Source organism: Chionomys nivalis, chromosome 4, assembly GCF_950005125.1.
Source record: "Chionomys nivalis chromosome 4, mChiNiv1.1, whole genome shotgun sequence".
Taxonomy (NCBI): domain Eukaryota; kingdom Metazoa; phylum Chordata; class Mammalia; order Rodentia; family Cricetidae; genus Chionomys; species Chionomys nivalis.
In genome coordinates, this window is record NC_080089.1 from 6,532,068 (window position 1) to 6,552,867 (window position 20,800).

The 20,800-nt window shown below is 41.5% G+C and overlaps 1 protein-coding gene across 2 annotated transcripts; it reads left to right on the plus strand.

Moving 5' to 3' along the window:
* The first annotated feature begins 2,618 nt into the window (after nt 1–2,618).
* Card16 (caspase recruitment domain family member 16) lies at nt 2,619–9,218 on the plus strand. Of its 2 annotated transcripts, none has more exons than XM_057767308.1 (3): nt 2,619–2,670; nt 3,277–3,543; nt 9,079–9,218. In XM_057767308.1, exons 1-2 carry the CDS (start codon nt 2,664–2,666, stop codon nt 3,540–3,542), a joined length of 273 nt encoding a protein of 90 aa, XP_057623291.1. In that variant the 5' UTR covers nt 2,619–2,663; the 3' UTR covers nt 3,543; nt 9,079–9,218. The 2 variants fall into 2 exon arrangements, with proteins under 2 accessions (XP_057623291.1, XP_057623293.1); XM_057767310.1 differs by having other exon boundaries at nt 3,277–3,470.
* The last annotated feature ends 11,582 nt before the right edge of the window (nt 9,219–20,800 follow it).

A 20,800-nucleotide genomic window follows, 5' to 3' on the forward strand; every position in this document is an offset into this window, starting at 1 on the left:
ACTATGGACACATTTTCTCTTATAAGTTTCTATCCTCTCTGATGATTCTAGTTTGTGTCAAATTGACATAGTAAGCCAGGATAACAATGAACTCTTAATTCAAACTGTGGCACATTGTTTAATGTTTTTCCCCAAGTATGTATCCTAGTCTAACAACCTTCCAGGTACCACCTGTTTCTGTATGCCTCACTACTATATTGCCATGTGTTTCTAGAACAAAAGTTCTCAGTGAAGTTCATTTTTAGATTTCTCTGTTACTCACTACACTTTAGCTTCTAATGTGACTGAGAAGTATGTATGTCTCAGCTAAAGCTTCAATCATATAGCTGCAGTGTAGTTTAGTGTCATTCCTCACTCTTTAAGATTTAAAAAGAAGCTCATATTCCTTAAATATGTGTATTATGGAAAAAAATACAAGAGTCCAATAAAAACCATCTAATTGCAAGTATAAAGGAAAATTACCCACCAAAAAAGCTGTATCTGGATGTGAATAAAAACTTAGAAGCTATTAACTCAGGAAATCATGAGATTTCACCATCACAAAGCTAAGGTCATCACTGAGGAAGATTTTAGGACTAGAGCAAAGCTTTCCCCATCTCAGTGTATCTGCTGAACTTGCCAAGGCATTGTAAACTTGCCTGGATTTAAGACTTGCTTGGTTCCCTAAAACTAGAAAAACATCATGAAATTGCTTCCACGTTGGAGCTTCAAATTAGGGAAACCTAGAAATACCTGAGCTCCTAGGCCCAAAAAATGGCTTCAGGATAAACTATCTCTTTACTTTTAAGATGAGAGCTATGATTTTTATCACAACACAAGCCCTGCTCCTTGATTTTTGTTCCAGGTCCCAGCCTTAGAAGGTACCCTGGATACCTCAAGGGCTGCTTCTGTCAGGAAACTGAGTAGTCTGACAGAGACTGCACACTTCCCCTCCTCCAGATCCAAGCCCCTGTCTCATCTCCAGCCCTGAACCAGAGTACTCGCTGCCTTCTCCTTTTCCTCTGTCCTCATCTGTAACAGATCACAAAAGTCTTCTTCCTCAAGTTTCCCTTCCAAGACTCATCCCATTATGTCAGCTCCCAACACCAGTAGGCATTCCCTGTGAACACACCAGCCTAGTAGGCCAGGAAACAGACAATTGCACTGAAGACTTTCATTACCCTCTCCCCCTCACCAAATTCAGTCCCCTGCTCTTGTTATGCTCAAATCCATGAAGTCCCCCTGAAAATCCAACTAGGAAACTGAGTCCCATATATAAAAGCAAAGATCCTTTATTTTATACAAGTTTGCAAACTCTGTCTCCCTGCATGTCCAACGTATTGGAATAAACAGAGAGCCCCGAGCTCAGTTAGAATTGGGTTTTTAGAGTAGTAAAGGTGGGGGTGAGGGGCCTCTGACGTTCAGGGCCCCTGATTGACTGACATTTGTCTAGGAGTGTCCTGGTGATTATGTGCTGGCAGGCGGTCCTATCTAGAGTGGTTAGAATGCTAGACATTTCTGTTGGTTGGTCTGTTTTTGGGTGGTGCTCAGGTAATCTCCATTGGTGGTTCTTCCTGCAGCCAGGTCTTGCTTCAGGGTAAACTAATGAGACACAGGTCTCCACATTGAGTGCTGAGTCCTACTCTGGCATGAGATAATGGCTGGAAGTAAAGAACTTCCTGTGTTTTATGATTTTTGCAAGATCCCTGGTTGTCCCGCAGAGCAGCTAGTCCCAGGCAGAGACAGCTGCCAGACCCCAGAGTGGTTGTCGGTTCCAGCGAGGTGAGTGGCTAAGCAGGCTGATCCCACCATGCGGGCGGGTGTGAGCAGGGGATGGGTAGAAGGAAGGCACATGGGCAGACACATCATACAGAAAAAAACTGGATATTTATTACTTAAGAAGAGAGAAAAAGAAAGAAAAGAAGAGGAGACAGAGAAGGGTCCGAGGAAACACGTGTGCTCACTAAGAGAGGACAGACAGAATCTAAGATGGTGGGGGAAGGGCAGGGTCACGGGGCGGGGGGTGGTTGTGGCTTGTCTCTTAAAAAGAGGACAACCGTAACACTTTGTGTGGCCTGCCCATACATAGCTTATCATAGTTAGCTCCCACACTCTCACACCTGTCTCTGCAACTCCAGTTGTAGCCTCCCTTCTCTATACCACTTTCCTTCCCACATTTCCCATGGACCCCACAGACCTTCCCCTCCCAAACTCCCTTCCTCCACTCCTAGCTTCGTTCCAGCCCCAACTCCAGCAGGCACCCCTGCTAATCTTCAGAACTCTTGGGCCTCTCAGGTAAGCTGCCTGCAAGTCTTGTCTTCCCTCTGTTTTCCCAGCTCAGGTCTCCCAATCTCATACTGAGCTGGAACAGAAACACCTGTGGGATCCTTTCTTCCCTTCACCCATGTTCTCATCCCCTGTGGACACCTCAGATCTTCCCTTTCTAACCTCCCTCCCCCACTTGTTGCTTTTCCCAGATCATTGTCCCAGGAGCCATTCCAAGTGTTCTGCAAAGATCATTTCCCAGGTTTCCTCCTTGACCAGTCAGAGCTTCAGAAGGGTAAGTTAATGAAGGAAAGAAGCATGAGCACTCAAGAATAGCAGCTATTGTGCAATCTGCATACACGCCCTGGTGGAAAGGAACTTTCAGTTTCAGTAGCTGCACAGGCTAGGAGAGAAACGCCATGGCTGGTGAGTTGTCCCTGTTAATAAAGGGGATAAGTTATGAATAAGTCATTTGGAAAAGGGGTGGTTTTTCTGGAAGCTGTCATTAGTCTCTGTGGATTTTTAAGTGAGCTGAATCTTGGGAAAGGGAAGACTGTGTGGAAGAAATCTGCACAGAAGGTTCTTAAAGCCACAGAGAGTGAAGGCCAGGGCCAGAAAGGAAATGCTGCTGTACTTTTTTCCTGCAGTCACATTATAATCTTAACTATTACATGGCCCTCATCTGACTGACACAACCAGATGAGGAACTGAGATACAGGCTGCAAAGGAGTATGTTGTATCATCTTTTCTTTGTTTTACTAATCTGTTTTGAAAACACGTGGAACCAGGATGAGGTTTATGCTTTTTGAGTTCTAACCGAAAGACAGTAACTTGTTACTTGTATCTCCCCCTATGCTCTTATGTAATGTTGAGGGGAAATAGAGAGCACAGAAAGCAAAAAGAAAGGGGTAAGAGACATATGTGAAAAAGACATTTTACTTTTTAATTCTGAAAGGGGCCAAGCCCTCTTTACAACAGAAAACAAACATGTGGCTGTTTTCTTGACTTGAGAAATGTTTGTGGCTTAAACAGACAACATCCTCAGATCAAAGAGGAAGCAGTTCATCATTTCAGTGGGTGAAGGAACAATAAATGGCTTGCTGGATGAACTCTTGGAGAAGAAAGTCCTGAACCAGGAAGAGATGGAGAGAATAAAATTTGTAAATGCTACTGTTATGGACAAAGCACGGGCCCTGTGTGATACTGTCATCAGGAAAGGTCCCCAGGCAAGCCAAATTCTACTCACTTACATTTGTAATGAAGATGTCTACCTGGCAGGAGTTCTCCAACTCACCTAGAGTAAGAACTAAACTCCCACTATATTTAACTTTTTTTTTCAATATTAACGTTTTTTATTGTCTTATGTGCTGGTTAATCATGACTCTCATTTAGATCCTGTAGGGACATAGCCCCACCCATTGGGGGCGGGGCTATGTCCCTACAAGATCCAATCTTGATTGCCTGAAAGAATATTATGTAGTATCCATTAGGCTACAGAGGAATGTGAAATTTGTTTGTTGATAGAGGCTGATGCAGTGCCCTTGGGTGGAGCCATTCCATAGACAGTTTAAGAACATTATAAGAGAGAGAACAGTACCTGACTGCATGCAGGCAAGAAAGTGTGCTCATTCTCTGTTCTTTACATTTCTTCAGTAAAGAACTGAAAATTGAAGTGTATGCTAAATAAATCCATTTTCCGCTCTATAGATTTTGGAAAGTTTTTTTTTTCTTCAGCAGAAGGAATAAAATTAGAACAGAAATCAAGTGATATTGAAGGCAAGTTTCTTGTGATCACCTTAAAAATGTGAGGGAAGTAATGTGGAAACTTTGGATCTTTGGCCTGGGAAAGCCATTACGTCTATGGATAAAGCTTAATAACCCATTATAGTGGACATTTGGAAAAGGAGAATCTTGAGAGAAATGAAAATTCTGAAGGCATAGTTCATGGGGTTTCAGGGAGGAGCAAGGGATTTATTAGTAACTAGGTACCAGCCATTCATGGGAGGATGTAATGATATTATGGTCAAGAATCTCTATCCACTGTTCAGGATTCAGATAAAAAATAACAAAAACAACAACTTTGATTGGTTCCAGTCAGCACCACTGACCTGAACCCTTCTGGGATTCCTTTGAGATAATAGAAAAATAGTTCCTTAAGATCAGCACAGAAGTTCAGACAATTGTGGTCTGAGGTATCAGGCTATACCTCAAATTTGAAACGCATCTTGATATTATAAGAGTCATTTACAGAACTGTAACATGAGGGGCCTGCTTGTTGGGGTTTCTGTCCCACCCAATACCCTACAGCTGGCAAGCCCCAAAGAAAATCACACAGAGAGCTCCATAAGTTATAAAACTGATTGGCCCATTAGCTCATGCTTCTTGTTAACTTTTATAGCTTATATTAACCCATTGTTCTTATTTACATTTGCCACATGGCTAAGTACCTTTCTCAGCTGGGTAGATTACATCTTGCTTCTTCTGTGATCTGGGCAGGACTGGGGGAAGAGCTTCCTTCTTCCCAGAATACTCTTGTTCTCATCACCCTGCTTCTACTTCCTGTCTGGTTGACCCAGCCATACTTTCTGCCTGGCCAATCATCATTTATTCAAAACATGATTGACAGAATACAGACAATTCTCCCACTGCACAGAACTGATAATGATGGACTGGAGGGTTTGTGGAAAGCAGTTGAGGCTTGGCATACTATGGCAAGCTAAGATTTCTTTTGGAGAAAATCAAAAACCATTCAAAGAAATAAAGCCTCAATTGTAATGGCAATGATAATAGCAATGGCAGGACAGTGGACATGTATCAAGGAGGGCATCAGGTGTGAAATAGTCAAGGTGTAAGAAGAATGTCATGTGTATTATGGATGACACAGCTGGAGAGATACTGTTGTGTTGACTAACATTCTTCCTGGGGAAAGATGAACAAATATCTTCTCACCCCATGTGGAGAAATGGTGATTAAAAAAAAAAAGTAAAGGAACACCCAATCCCACCTTCCTGATACATGAGTTATTGAGGTCATTTATAGGACTTTAGGTAAGTTTCTCACATTAAGATTAATAGCTCAGAGGTCATTGCATCACTAAATGCCCACACCATATTGAACTCTGCATATTAAGTACACAGCTTGATAAATCACAGAACATCTCTGCTAGGCACCTCTGCTCATCTGGGCAGGCATCTTGATTGTGTCTTTTCCTCAGCTGATCTCATTGCTTCTACAAGCTTGAATATGGAGAGTGCCTATTGCCCCTGGTCAGTTTTAGTGACTTCTTGAGGTTTCTGAGTTGTTTGTTTCTTGAATATTAAGGAGCCCTATTTTAGAGTTCTGAGTTTTAATAAGTGTCAATATAGAGCTTTCTGAATTCTAAGGAGCTTTTGTAAAAGATGGATGTTTTGATTGGGAGAAAAATGTTGCAAACTACCCTACCCCTTCCTGCTATCTCATTCTTTCTATCTCCTCTACCAACCCTGCTTCCTGCACTGTCGAGGGATAATCGACTTGTCTGTCTGAGACTAAGCATTAGGCCATTTTGTCTCAGAAACAATCATTGAAACTTTTCTAGTGATTATGAATCTCTAGGATATGAGATCTATTCCATATAAGTGGCAGTTGTTCTTGGCAAGCTAAGTAGATGCTGAAAAATAAATGTTAGGAAAGATTAAGCAGTATGAAAAATATCTTCTCACTTTTTTTGAACTTTTTTTCTTATCAAAAGAAGAACATTGGGTACAGTTACATGAATGGGGAAGACTACCATATTTAGTTGCTATTTTTAATCCAAAATCTTTATCCCTGAGTTGTCTCACTTCTTTCCCCTGGGGTGTTCTCGTAGGATGCTTGTGCATCTCTTTACTGTTCATAAACTGGATAGGGCTACTTTAACTCATTTATTTAGCCTATGGCCAAGATGGAATAGTGCCTTCTTACTTTGAGCCACACTGATGCCTACCAATTTGGGCTTATACTTATATTCATTTCATTTGGATTGCTTCTACCACTTCTGGGCTAAGGCCCTCCCCCTCATTGTTTCCCTATAGTGGAGTCTAGTAGCGAAGACTGCACCCCATTTCCCCCATGACACCCTTATGGTGTCACAGGACTTAAGTCCTTCCTAACGTTCACCAGAACTGAATTTGGTGTCTTATCTAGTTAGTTTCTATAGACTTTAGCTTCATTCTATAAATTTGTCTCCAAGTGACACAGAGATGCCCCTCTATTTGTAGCTTCCCATGTTTTTGTTTTAGCACTTTCCAAACATGATCTATGTGCTGATATAACTCATTCTGTTCTGCCAAATCATTTATAACTTTTCACTTCCTACTAGAGGATTTACTTGTCCCTGAAATTTCATCCCAGGCCTAAAGTACCTTATAAATTCATCCATTTTCTTGAACTATCAGATAAACAAAGTCTTTTTTCAGTTTTTTTTTTTTTTTTTTTTTGGTTTTTGGTTTTTGGTTTGTTTGTTTGTCTTTTGAGACAGGGTTTCACTGTGGTTTTAGAGCCTGTCCTGGCACTAGCTCTTGTAGACCAGGCTGGCCTCAAACTCACAGTGATCCGCCTGCCTCTGCCTCCCAAGTGCTAGGATTAAGTCTTATCTTGTCCAGTAAAATGGGTAAAACACTGCTTTTAGTATTATAGTGATTTCTTTTATTACATTGTTTACTCTTTACTAGCCTATATTTCCATGGATTCCATGTGCCTGGATCCCAGAAAGGGCTTCTTGGCATGGTTCTTATCTGTACTGTACTTTGTTTCCATCCTGCCAACTGTAGAACAGCATCTCTGCATTGGTGTCTCCTACATATAATTTCCTCTGAGAAGTTACCGTCAGTCATGCTAAGAATTTTAACTGGCTCCAACTTCTGTGAGTAATCATAGCTTCTGTGAGTTCGTGTTTGCAACAAAGAGCCTTTATCCCATACTCCAGCTCTTACATTGTACCCACATCACTTCTGTAATGTTTCCTTAGTTTTAGAGTGCCCATGTATTTGTGTGAGGAGGTACGCATGCCCCATCTATTACTAAAGACTCACAGTCATGTGTTCTCAACACTTTAAACAACACTTCCATATTCTTGAGCTAACCACATCCCACTGTGGGGGAGGGGAAGGTGTAAGCTTCTTAGACCAGGGTTGATATCCTCTCATAATTGGTGGATACAAATGTAAATATTTAGAAGAAAATTTGATACCATGATCATTTAACAAAACAACATTAAATCTACCCTGCTGGCCAGGGCCTATGATCTCACTGCTCTTTGATAAGGGTTACAGTATCAGACATAAAATACCTCCTGTGGCCTCAGATCCAATTAAGAAAGTGTGGTTACCCCCACCAGTCATGCCACTGTCATCATTTCACCAGTAGACACATCTTCCTGGATAAGTCAGTATTGAAATACACAAGGTCCAGTGCTACCTGGGTCTATTGATATCTTTTCCTCCCCATTAGCATGCATAACATCTTACAGTACTAGGAAATCTGGAAAGCAAGGGGTTTTCCATAAGTTTAAGATTCAGTTCTCTGTTTCTTATTGCCAAAGTGTGTGGTGTCATCAGCAACAAAGTCTTATGATCTAGATGAAATAGCATCCAAGAGTAATAGCAATAGTTTTTGTTGTTTTGGATGCCTCTGGGGCCTCGCTAATCAATAGGTAGTAGGATGGTAAGCCATTTCTGGCACTGAGATTTCCATATAATAATGATGACTTCTGGGAGCATCACCGACCAACCACAAAGAATATATCTGTTCAAGCTCATTTAAAAATGTATGTTTAATTAGCTGACAAATTAATGGGATCTTATAAGGCTCCATTATAGCTCCCTAGTTTTGATTAATCTGCCACTTACTTTCTCCTTTCTACCATCTCACCTCCCTGATACACATTGGCACTTTTAACCTGCAATATTCCTATACCCAAACCCATCCTTTCAAATCATAGGTTTTCTACTCGCCCTTTTTAGAATTGTTACTTAGGCTGCAAGGTCATAGGTTTTCATATAGCTTTTTACTTCCATGTTCACTGAGGTTAACCTTTCATATATTCCCTTGTTTCCTGATCTGATCCTCCTACCACACTCACTGGTAGAACCTCTTTGCTGCCAGAACCTTTCCTTCTATTTAGGTCAAGGTTCTCTAGAGTAACAGAACTTATAATACAAATCTCTCTCTCTCTCTCTCTCTCTCTCTCTCTCTCTCTCTCTCTCTCTCTCTCTCTCATGTGTGTGTGTCTCCCTCTCTTTTTTACTGTCTCTTCCCATCTCTGTCCTCTGTCCTCTCTCTGAATAGTGTAATATCTGAAAAGAGAAAATTGGCATAGCCAAAGCAGACTTCAGTGCACATAGGAAAAGAATCTGGGATGCACTTATGTTCAGTAAATGTATCTAAGAAAATGAAGGGCTCAATGTCCTGGTCATGTCTGCTATACAGCAGCAATGAGTCAACAGTGATGTCCGTGAAGGGTTCTGAAACAGAAGATTAAGTGCTTTACAGAAACGGTGGAAAACTTTGTCCATCTTTCCAAACACCATGTTATGTACATTTCAGAATATGTATTGATGCTGAAATTTTCACAGAATAAGTTGATTATGCAAATAATATTGTGACAGTTATATTATTTGCTAGTTAACTGTTTGAACTTATGACTGTGTGTATGTCTGTGTGTGTATGTGTGTGTGAGTGTATAATGCTATCTTTACATAGTGTCAATCTATAGACACTTTCTGAGGTCTACCTATTGTGAATTTTCCCTTCTATAAGGAAACATTTAGATCATATTATCTGATAGTTCCCTATAACCCTTTGCTTCTTCTGCAGAATGAAGATGACATCTGATGTACTACAGTCATTTCAAAGAGCTGCTTCCAGAGTATGAGTTCTTCTGAGATGGAAAAATCCTCTCACAGACCCATGTCATCATTGGTTCTCTGTTTTGAATAAATTTCTTTTTTTAATGTATTTTCTTCTGTTTTGCATTATCACTCCATTCAAGATGAAGCAGTATCAGAGAAGGCCATGAGAGATTGTCAAATTGTTAGACTTCCAAATTCTCTCTTCTTTTTTTATTCAGGGTTCCATTACAATCCTTAATATATACCAACTGACTCTGTAGACCAGACTGGCCTTGAAATCACAGAGTTCTGCCTAGCTCTGCTTCCTACGTGCTGCGATTAAAAGCGAGTGCCACCATCACCCATTTTGTTTTGTGGTAGTTTTTAAAGGCAGCTTTTTTCTATGTAGCCTTGGCTGTCCTGGAACTTACTTTGTATACCAGGCTGACCTTGAATTTACAGAGATCCTCTTGCCTATACCTCCAGAGTCCTGGGATTAAAGACGTGAAACTGAGTAAAAACAGGAGAGGGTAGAAGGGGAAACTGGAGGAAGGGAGGGGAATGAGTATAGTGCAATATAAACAATAAAACAGAGGAAAAAAGATACCAGCTTTTCACTTTTGAGCTTTCAGGCAGTGTGAGCTGCAGCCATGGAAAGCAAATGAAGTCTTCATTCCGAAATTTTAGTAACACTGCATCCTTGCAAGTTATACACATGTACACACCACAAAGACACTTTGATATAATATTTCTGATCTGAGTCTATGGTAACTATTTATTTAAAGTTCACAAACCTACTTTAATTGGAATGCAATAGAGTAGACCTGAGGACTCCATTTTCAGAAGCAGACCTTCTTCAAACCTTGTTTCAGAATGTACTGACATTGCCTTTCAACTCCAAGTGGCAGGCGTGGCTGGTGTGGCTTGTGTTCTGGGGGATGTAGATAGGCAGAGCCAGTACAGTATGCTCACTTACAGAGGCTCTGAGGCAATTCCAGGAAAAAATTGGCCATCTTTCTGTTTAGGCTAACTTCTACTTGCCTACATAGTGATATATTTTCAAGTAAAATACTCTAGAAGGCACAGGACAGGTTCTGATTCATTAACTCCTGTCAATTTCTAAAATTTCTGGCATAGAATGTAGTAAAGGATGGGTGCCAGGAATGACGACCAAGAAATTTACTGGAGTTTTCAGTTAATGTACTTCTGATGAGCTCTTTTTTTAGCTGAAATAAATATGTTTCTTAATCTCTTGAGTTTACTCACCACAAATGTCTTACTTAGGGTTTCAATTGCTGTGAAGAGATACCATGACTACAGCCAAGTTTATAAAGGAAAATATTTGAGTGGCTTATAGTTTCAGAGGTTTAGTCCATTATCACCATGGTGGGAAACATGGAACTATGCAGGCAGTCACAGTGCTGGAGAAGGAGCTGAGAGTTCTATGTCTTAAGCCACATGCAACAGGAAGTGAACTGAACATTGAGCATGACTTGAGTGTATGTGAGACTGGAAAGCCCACCCCACAGTGACACATTTCCTTCATGAGGCTATATGGACTTCAACAAAGGCACACCTGTGATGTAGGAGGTCATTCTGTATTTGTGTTGCTTGCATTGGTTAATCAATAAAGAAAACTGTTTGGACTGATAGGGCAAAACTTAGATAGGTGGAGAAGACAGACTGTATTCTGGGAGGAAGAAAGCAGCAGAAAGAGAGAGAGAGCTGCCATGAAGCTGCCAGGTCAGACATGCTGAATCTTTTCCGGTAAGCTACGACCTCGTGGTGATATACATGTTACTAGAAATGGGTTGAATCAAGATGTGAGAGTTAGCCAATAAGAGGCTAGAGCTTATGGGCCAAGCAGTAATTTAATTAATTCAATTTCTGTGCAGTTATTTCATGGTTTAGCTAGCCGGGTGGCGGAATGCAGCCCTCTCCTCCTTCTACTACACACCTCCTCATAGTGGCACTTCCTGGAAGCTCATGAGGTTCAATTACATTCAAACTACCACTATAAGTCACAGTATGAAATCACTGTAGGCTGAAGCTAAATATTATACTCAGTATTTTCAATATTTTACTCCACAGAGGAATTTCTGACCACTGACAGTGATTTTGTACTTTTGTCTGTATTGGAGGTTTTAATAATGACATGAAATCTTTGGGAGCGCACAGTTTGAGGATGGTCTGATATCATTTCAGAGATCAAGAGTACTGCCTAGGGTCAAGGCAGGACAGTCATAGGATGTGTGGCCACCTGAAGTTTCCTGACTATAATTTGTCAATATGAAAAATGAAATTAACACCATCACATCTGGCTGTCATCCTTCAAAGAATTGAAGGTACTTGTAAAGGCCTAACAGAATGCTTGATAGCAACAGAATTCTTTTAAAGTGAATTTATTGTGTGCATTGTTACTGATTTCAATAGAGATACAACATCATGAGATTGAGTATAAGAAAATCTAGTAAATCTGCATTAAAACCCCTGTTGCAGAGATAACAATTGAATTTCATTTACGGTCATGAATACTATGAAACTTACAAATAATCCAATGCACATGGCACAAGCAAGTTAACTACAGATAATTTCACTGAAGATTCAATCTCTAGGGGGCTCATGTTCAGAAAAGTTCATAAAGCACATGAGGGCCTTGAAGTCCCCACATGTGCACTGGGTAACAGCCACTCTCCAGTTCTGGTAGTAATGACAGCGTCTGGAAGGCGAGGCTCAAAGTAGGAGCTGCTGACCTCTGCCACCCAACATGATTTGAACTCTGAAGCCCAGAAACTCTTATTTAATGCTCGTCAAGAAATGTATAATGTAAATCAAATCTAAGAATTTAAGAGAGAGCAGTTTAAAATGATTGTCTCAGCTTCTGAATTCACCAAATCCTTTTCAGGAAATCTCTCTTAGATAAATATTTCAGAGCCACCACATGTCGCTAGAACCTTCCTAAAGAAATTCTTTTCTTTTTTCCAAAAAGAACAGCTTCATTCATTCATAGATTTTAACATGTCCCAAAATGATGCTTCTCTGCTGCTATTTAGTTGCCATATTTGTTACTTTTATCAATATTATGCCAAATACCTAAAATAACAACTTAAGACAGAAAAAAAATTTTTCTTTTCTAACAGAAGGTACAATCACCATTGGAAGAGATAAAAGATGGAAGAAAATTGTGGTCATATCAAATTCCCAGTCAGAAAGCAGGAAATCTTAAATTCTGGTACTTAGCTTGTTATAATCCTATTTCTCAATAGATCAGTTCCACTTTCACAGTGGGTGGGTGCACCCCTTGTGGTCCTGACTTCCTTGTTCATGTTCTCCCTCCTTCTGCTCCTCATTTGGACCTTAAGAGCTCAGTCCGTTGCTCCAAATTGGGTCTCTGTCTCTATCTCGATCCATCGCCAGATGAAGGTTCTAAGGTGATATGCAAGATATTCATCAGTATAGGATAGGGTCATTTCAGGTTCCCTCTCCTCAGTTGCTCAAGGTACCAGCTGGGGACATCTCCCTGGACACCTGTGAGCCCCTCTAGAGTCAAGTCTCTTGCCAACCTTAAGATGGCTCCCTTAGTTAGGATATATACTTCGCTGCTCCCGTATCCACCCTTCTTATATCCCAACCATCCTATTCCCCCAAGGTCCTCCCATCCTCCCCTTCTCACGTTTCTCACCCCATTTCCCCTTAGCCCCATGCCACCTCACCCACAAGTTCCCAGTTTTTGCCCGGCAATCTTGTCTACTTCTCCTATCCAGGCGGATGACTATACGTTTTTCTTGGGGTTCACTTTCTTATTTAGCTTCTCAAGGATCACAAATTATATGCTCAATGTCCTTTATTTAGGGCTAGAAACCAATTATGAGTGAGTACATCCCATGTTCCTCTTTTTGGGTCTGGGATACCTCACTCAGGATAGTGTTTTCTATTTCCATCCATTTGCATGCAAAACTGGACTGGGACTGAATAAGCATGGGTTGAAACCGGACTCTCTGAACATGGCGGGCAATGAAGGCTGATGAGAAGCCAAGGGCAATGGCACTAGGTTTCGATCCTAATACAGGAACTGGCTTTGTGGGAGCTTAGCCTGTTTGGATGCTCACCTTCCTGGACCTAGATAGAAGTGGGAGGACCTTGGTCTTCCCGCAGGGCAGAGAATTTGGACTGCTCTTCAGTATCGAGAGGGAGGGGGAATGGAGTGGGGTGAGGAGAAGAGGAGTGGGAATAGGGGGAGGGGAATCGGGGAAGGGGACAATATGTGGGAGGAGGGGGAGGGAAATGGGAAACAGGGAGGAGGCGGAAATTTTAATTAAAAAAGAATAAAATAAAAAAAAATCCTATTTCTCTTGGCATCCCATGCACATGAAGGTTCCACCCTCGCCCTGAAAGGGCATATCTTCTTTTCTGGACTAAACTGATTTGTAAATACTTTTGAAGACACACCAAGTCCTCCTATGGGATTCCAAGTCCTTTCAAGTTAACACAAGGTTATCTACACATCCAGGCTTCTTATGGAATATACGACCTCCCCCATTTTAAACTTCCAGTGAACTGTTTGCATCAACTACTGTCTTCTCTCATCATGATGTTCTTCTTCCTCTCATCCAACCTCATGTTCAGACACTGAAATCTTGAGTACTATCTGTTGCTCATTCTTCTGAGACTAGCTATGAGAGAGCCTTTACTATTTGTCAAAATTCAGTATCCTATCCAACAACCTACAGAGTTGTAGAGCATTAATTACTGCCCCAAATTCCTGTACTTCATGTCAAATATTTGCTTTCTATTTTTTTCCTTTTTTTAATTTTATTTTTTTCTTTTTTCTTTTTTTTTATTAATTAATTAATTTATTTAATTATTAAAGATTTCTGCCTCTTCCCCGCCACCACCTCCCATTCCCCCCCTCCCCGAATCAAGTCTTCCTCCCTCCTCAGCCCAAAGAGCAAGCAGGTTTCCCTGCCCTGTGGGAGGTCCAAGGACCACCCACCTCCATCCAGGTCTAGTAAGGTGAGCATCCAAACTACCTAGGCTCCCACAAAGCCAGTACGTGCAATAGGATCAAGAACCCATTGCCATTGTTCTTCAGTTCTCAGTAGTCCTCATTGTCCGTTATGTTCAGCGAGACCGGTTTTGTCCCATGCTTTTTCAGACCCCGGCCAGCTGGCCTTGGTGAGTTCCCGATAGAACATCCCCATTGCCTCAGTGTGTGGGTGCACCCCTCGCGGTCCTGAGTTGCTTTCTATTTTTTAAATTGTATTGAATTCCAAAATTATCTGGGTTTGGGGAGAAAAAAAGCATATCAACTACTTCTAAAAACAGAATAAAACTTTAATCACAGCACTTGGGAACCAGAATAAAAGACTGACGTGTCTACTTTAAGCAAGTAAACAGAGTGATCTCACTGTTTTGGTAGGGTCTCATGATAACGTTTGCACCCTATAATTGTGGCAAGCAAGGTGGTTTGATTTCCTTTTTCCACAGTGAACATTTGTAAGACTGTCGCCAAGCAAAGAAACGTTCCATCCCTTTTTTCTTTCCAATTCCGTTTCCTATATTCTCCCTTAGACTGCTGATATCCAAGATAAATGACTCCATGTTGGAAATATTTTTAAAGTAGCAGTCCATTTTGAGCTATTACATACATATCCATTTAAGCTTGATTAACTTTTAATAAATATTAATGTTTTCTCTCACACATACATGAACATGATATACATGTCTATACCTGCAAAGGTCAGCAGATGGCTTTGAATACTCTGGAAATAAAGTTACAGGTATTCGTGAGCTTTCAGGTGGATGCTCGGGGCTGAACTCCCGTCTTCTGCAAGAGCAACAAGTGTTCTTTAATACTGAACCATCTCTTCAGTCCCATCATACATATTTTAAAAGTTGAATTTCATATCAGGACAGTAGTTGATAATGTCACTGCTTCCAGATAGTCACATCTATCTGTCTGTCTGTCTGTCTGTCTGTCTATCTATCTATCATCTATCTATCTATCTATCCTAGGAAATGAGAGTTTTCTGCCAGTATTCAGTGTGTGTGGAAGAGTTCTCTTAACACAGGATCTGGAATATTGTTCAGTGGCTGTTTTAATAGGTGCCACTGCTGTCTCATCTATTATTTTAGAAGTTGTTATTATACCTAAACCTCCTAACCACAGGTGCCTGCCTCACTCTAGTAAATTAATGTGTTGATCTTTTGTTGTTTGTTTGTTTATTTACTTGTTTTTAAAGCATGTACAACCTTTGAAGTTTGTCGTTTTTGGTATTACTTATAGATTCATGAAGATGTTGCATTTATGCTGTATTAAGTTATTATTTTAGGGGGAGAGAGGATGAAATGGTTTATTTCAATTGCTGTTTCATATAACATTCCATTTTCAAGAGCTTTGAGGGGAGGACCTGCCCCCAGTTTGCCCAGGATATCTCATCTGGCTGGATCCTGGAGGCAGGAGCTGATACAGAGGTCATGGAAGGGAGCGACTTATTTGTTTGCCCCAATAGCTTGTTCTGCTTGGTTGCTTTTCTTCTGGTGATTCTTTCTTTTATTTTTCCTTTAAAAAATTAATTTCATTTTACATTCCAAGCACAGTTTTCTCTCCCACCCCTACTCCTCTCACCTCCCCTTGCCCCAACTTATTACCAAATTCACTCATCAGAAAGGTTAAAGGCTTCCATGCAGAGTCAACCAAACGAGGCACATTAAGTTGAGGCAGGATCAAATCCCTTCCCCATCATAAAAGCTGAGGAAGGTATCCAACCTTAGGGAATGTGGTCCAAAAAGTTAGCTCATGCATCAGGAACAGATCCTGGACCCATTGAAAAAGACCCCTCAGATAGGTCAATCTGCTCAACTATTTCCAACACACGGTGGGCCAAGTTCAGTCCCATGCAGCTCCACAGCTGTCAGTCTAGCGTTTATGAGTTTCCATAAGCTTGGTTCAGCTGTCTTCTTAGATTTCCCCATTGTGATCTTGACCTTCCTTCTCATATAATCCCTCCTCCCTCTGTTTGACTGGATTCCCAGAGCTCAACCTGGTGCTTGGCTGTAGATCTTTGCATATGGTTCCACAAGTTTCTGGATGAAGGTTCTATGATGACAGTTGTATTCTCCAATCAGACTACAGGAGAAGGCCAAATAAGGCCTTCTCTGCTATTGCTAGGAATCTTAGTTGGGGTCATCCTTGTGGATTCCTGGGAGATTCCCTGGTACCAGGCTTCTCCCTAATCCCATAATTGCTCCCTCTATCAAGAGATCTCCTTTATTGTTCTCCCTCTTTGTTCCTCTCCCAACTCAACGATCCCATTCCCTCAAGTTCTCACTTCCCATTCCTTCCCCTCTACCATACCTCTTTGCCCCCAGTTTGCCCAGGATATCTCATCTATTTCTCCTTCTGAGGGAAATCTATTTGTGTCCCTCTTAGGATCCTCCTTGTTAACCAGCTTCTCTGGAGCTGTGGATTATAGTCTGGTTATCCTTTGCTTTACATCTAGTATTTACTTGTGAGTGAGTACATACTGTGTTGTATTTGATTCTGGTTTACCTCACTCAGGATGTTTATTTTTTCTAGTTATTTTAAAGGTCATTTTCTTTTCTTTTGTCTACATATGTATGTTCAGGTCTTCCTGTTGCAGAACCACTAGGTTCTGACATGACCATATTGTTCTTTAGGTTTTTGAATGTGTTCTTGAACTGGTATCTACCCATCTCTTCCTCCAATCAGTGCAGACAGTGTCTGTGCCTCTTGGTCCAATCAGTGCAGGGGTGTCTGTGTATAAGGGAGCTGCTGAGGTCACGTGGGATAGGTAAGTTTAGGGGACAGAGTGGCATTCATAGTATATAGGGTCATATAGGGGTGGTGGAGGAGCAACCTACCTACAGGTCCCTTGTCTGCTGACAAGCTAGTGTGGCTGTGATAGGCAGGGGAGGGGTACAGGGTTAGCCCAGGGTTTAGGACCTAGAGGCTGGTCTGTCCAGCTGGAAGGTCATTCACTCATCTCTTGGTCTAATCAGTACTGGTGTCTGTGTTTCAGGGATCCACTGAGGTCACAGGGGATGGGTTGGCTTAGGGATGAAATGTGACTTGTAATTTACAGGATCTTATGTGGGGATTAAGTAGCCTGCCAACGAACGGCTTGCCTTCTGACCAGCTAGTGAGGCTGAGATTGATGTTCCATTTCTAAAGCCCACTCAGAAATATTCTCTGAGTTGGGTATGGTAACAAGGAACTTAATCTTAATATTTTGTTTGGAAGGCAGAGGCAGGCAGATCTCCATTGGTTTGCTACTAGTGTGCTCTGTATGTGAGTTCCAGGCCAACTAGAGATGTGTAATGTGACCGTGTCAATCAATAACAACAGCAATTGAAAGAAGAAGATAAAGAAAAATTCTCTGAACTGTTCACTGAATTAGTATGTTGAGTACTCTAATCTGCAGGTTGTATCACCTTTCATCAATTTCTCATATGATGCTTTTGTTGCTTTGTAAGCTTCTCTTAGTTGAGCCCTGTATTTTAAATCACATTAAACTGAATATGCCCAAAGCTAAACTTGTCATCATCCTCCAAATATTTTTCTTCTACATTTTACCAATTTTACCGAGGGCAACACTCTGTATGCAAAATTATATATACACGTTTTTAATTAACGTAGAATGTCTCTTTCTCTGTTGACACCTGTCTCAGGGTTTTATTGATAAGATCAAACACCATGACAAAAACATCTTGGGGAGATACAGCTTTTTTTTTAAGCTTATACTTCCAGGTACCAATCTATCACTGAGGGAATAGAGAACAAAAATTCAAACAGGATTGGAATGTGGATGCAGAAGCTGATGAAGAAGTAATGGGGGAATACTGCTTACTGGCTTTCACCTCATGGCCTGTTCAAATTATTTCTCATTGAATCCAGGACCATCAGCCCAGGGATGACACCACTCACAAATGGCTGAGTCATCCCACAATGAGCACTAATAAAGAAAAGACTCCACAGGCTTTTCTACACAAAAACACATGGAGACATTTTTTCAATTAAAGTTTTATTGTCTCTAATGATTCTAGCTTTTTTCAAGTTGACATTAAACTAGGCAATACAACAGCCCAAGTCACAATCCAAGCTATGGCACATTGTTTGTTTCTTTTCTCAAGTATGCACCAACCTTCTAGTTACCACTTGATTCTAGATGCCTACATTCTAAATTTCCATTGTTTCCCCCATAAAAGAGCTCAATGAAGTTCATTTTCCAGATGTCTCTCTTCCTCACTCTAGTGTAGTTTCTAATGTGAATGGGAAGTACATATGTCTCTATTAAAGCTTCTGTCATATGGTTGCAGTTATGGTTGATAATAGGGAAGCAATAAGCTTAACTGAAAGCCATTCCTTTCTCCTTTAAAGATGTTAAAAGAAGCATATATTCCTTGACTATGTACATCACAAAAAAAAATAAAACAAAAACAAACAAACAAAAAGAAACAAAAGAAGCCAAGAAGGAAATCATCTAATTGCAAGTATAAAGGAAAGTTCCCAAAAAGAAACTGTATATGGATGTGGAGAATGTTATGGTTTTTGTCTCTTTAAGAGACAAGCCATGCCCACTCCCGGCGACCTCTGCCCTCCTCCCACCATCTTAGATTCTCACTGTCCCCTCTTGGTGCACACGTGTATCTCTCTTGGGCCCTTCTCTGTCTCTCTCCTTCTCTTTCTTCCTATCTCCTCTAAGTAATAAATATCTAATTCTATTCTGTACGATGTGTCTGCCCATGTGCCTTCTACCTGCCGCCTGCTCATAGCCCCCGGGGTTCGCTGGGACCAGCCTGAAGCTGGTGGTTCTCTGGACCCACCAGCCCGGCACCCACTGCTTGGGATTGGTCACTGTTTAAGGTGGATCCTTTAATTTGGCTCTCTGGAAGTGCTCTGTAGGCCCACCTGGGATCTTCCAAAAATCATAAAATTGGTGCCATGCGACTCGGATAGGCGCTCCTGCCCAAAACTCCTCTGCCAGAGTCAGGATCCTGAATGGGGTTCTTTTTCCACTCCCACCACTGGCTTCCCGGCTTCAATTGGTGAGTCCCCCCCCATTCTGCTATGGTTGCTCCCCTTTACCAGAATCATGTTTGGACTGACCCTTGGGTCAGTCCACCCATGTGTTAGCACTGCACACTCCCTGTACAGTGCATTTGACTGAGGACCCAGGGTCCCCCAGTTTATTTATCTATTGTTTTCATTTCTTCTCTTTCCTTTTTTTTCTTCTCTAGTCATAACTGCCATTCAGAGCAGCCCCAGCCTCTCTGATTTCTGGGTCACCCGACCAGATCCAGCTAGGCCATAATAGCCCACTCGTGGTCCTCGTCCACGAGTCCTGGGTGTTCGTGCTGATTTCCACTCTGCCTATACTGCTGGAAGACATTGCCTTATAGGCCTTGGGTGCCACCACTGTTTCTTGGGTTTTCACAATTTTGGCTCTGAATAGCAACCAGCTCCCCGGCTTTTTGAAAATTCTAGCCATGGCATGGTGCAGTTTTTTTTTCCAGTTTTCAGCCTTTTGGGTCCTTCCATAGTCTTAAAAAATACTTTTCATTGTACAAAAATATGCCACCATCATTGTGTGTCTAAAATTTCTGTTTTCACAAAACCAAGGAATTCTTGTGAGTTCCAGGGAGCCAAATTAAAGAATCCACCTTAAACAGGTCAGATACCCCTTCAATTCCCTTGTCCAAAAAAAATTTTTTCCATTAATTTAACTTTGTTCTTTGTTCTGCCAATACCTTAAACAGGATAAGAGACACCAGATATTCCCATGCCACAGATACTGGTCAGGAGCAAAGAGACCAGTTATGCCAGGATGTGGTCAACACCCAGCCTTCTCAGGTTCCCCCCCCATAGATGACACCCACAAATAAGCTGGAAGTAGTTTTGAGAATCCACTGCCCCAATTCTGTCAAACTGTGGTGTCTAATCTCCTGCTTTTTAATATAAAAAAGAGCTGGGAATGTTATGGTTTTCGTCTCTTTAAGAGACAAGCCATGCCCACTCTCAGGAACCCCTGCCCTCCTCCCACCATCTTAGATTCTCACTGTCTCCTCTTGGCACCCACGCGTGCTCTCTCTCTCTCAGGCCATAGGCTATTCTCTGTCTCTCTCCTCTTCTTCTCTTTCTTCCTCTCTCCTCTAAGTAGTAATAAATATACAATTCTATTCTGTACTATATGTCTGCCCATGTGCCTTCTACGCGCCGCCTGCTCACAATCTCGGGCTTTCTGGAACCAGCCCAGGGCTGGTGGCTCTTGGGACCCAGCAGCCTGGGCCCCACTGCTCAGGACCCAGCACCTGCCCCCGGGAGCTGCTCTGTGGGCCCACCAGGGATCTTACAAAAATCATAAAAGAGAAAAATCTCCGGAAAGAACCTTCTGTGTCTGCAGAGACTGATGGACCAATTGGAATTTCTATACTGTGAAAAGATTGGAATTTTGTAGGATCAGAGGCTAATAACTTTATTTTGTGCTAATTTTGGTCTTCTGAACGGCCTTTCCTTGCCCAACTCTGTATCTGAACTAACATGTAGTAAAAATAAATAAAAAACTTAGAAGCTATTAACTCAGGAAATCATGAGATTTCACCATCACAAAGCTAAGGTCATCACTGGGGAAGATTTTAGGACTAGAGCAAAGCATTCCCCATCTCATTGTGTCTGCTGTACTCACCAA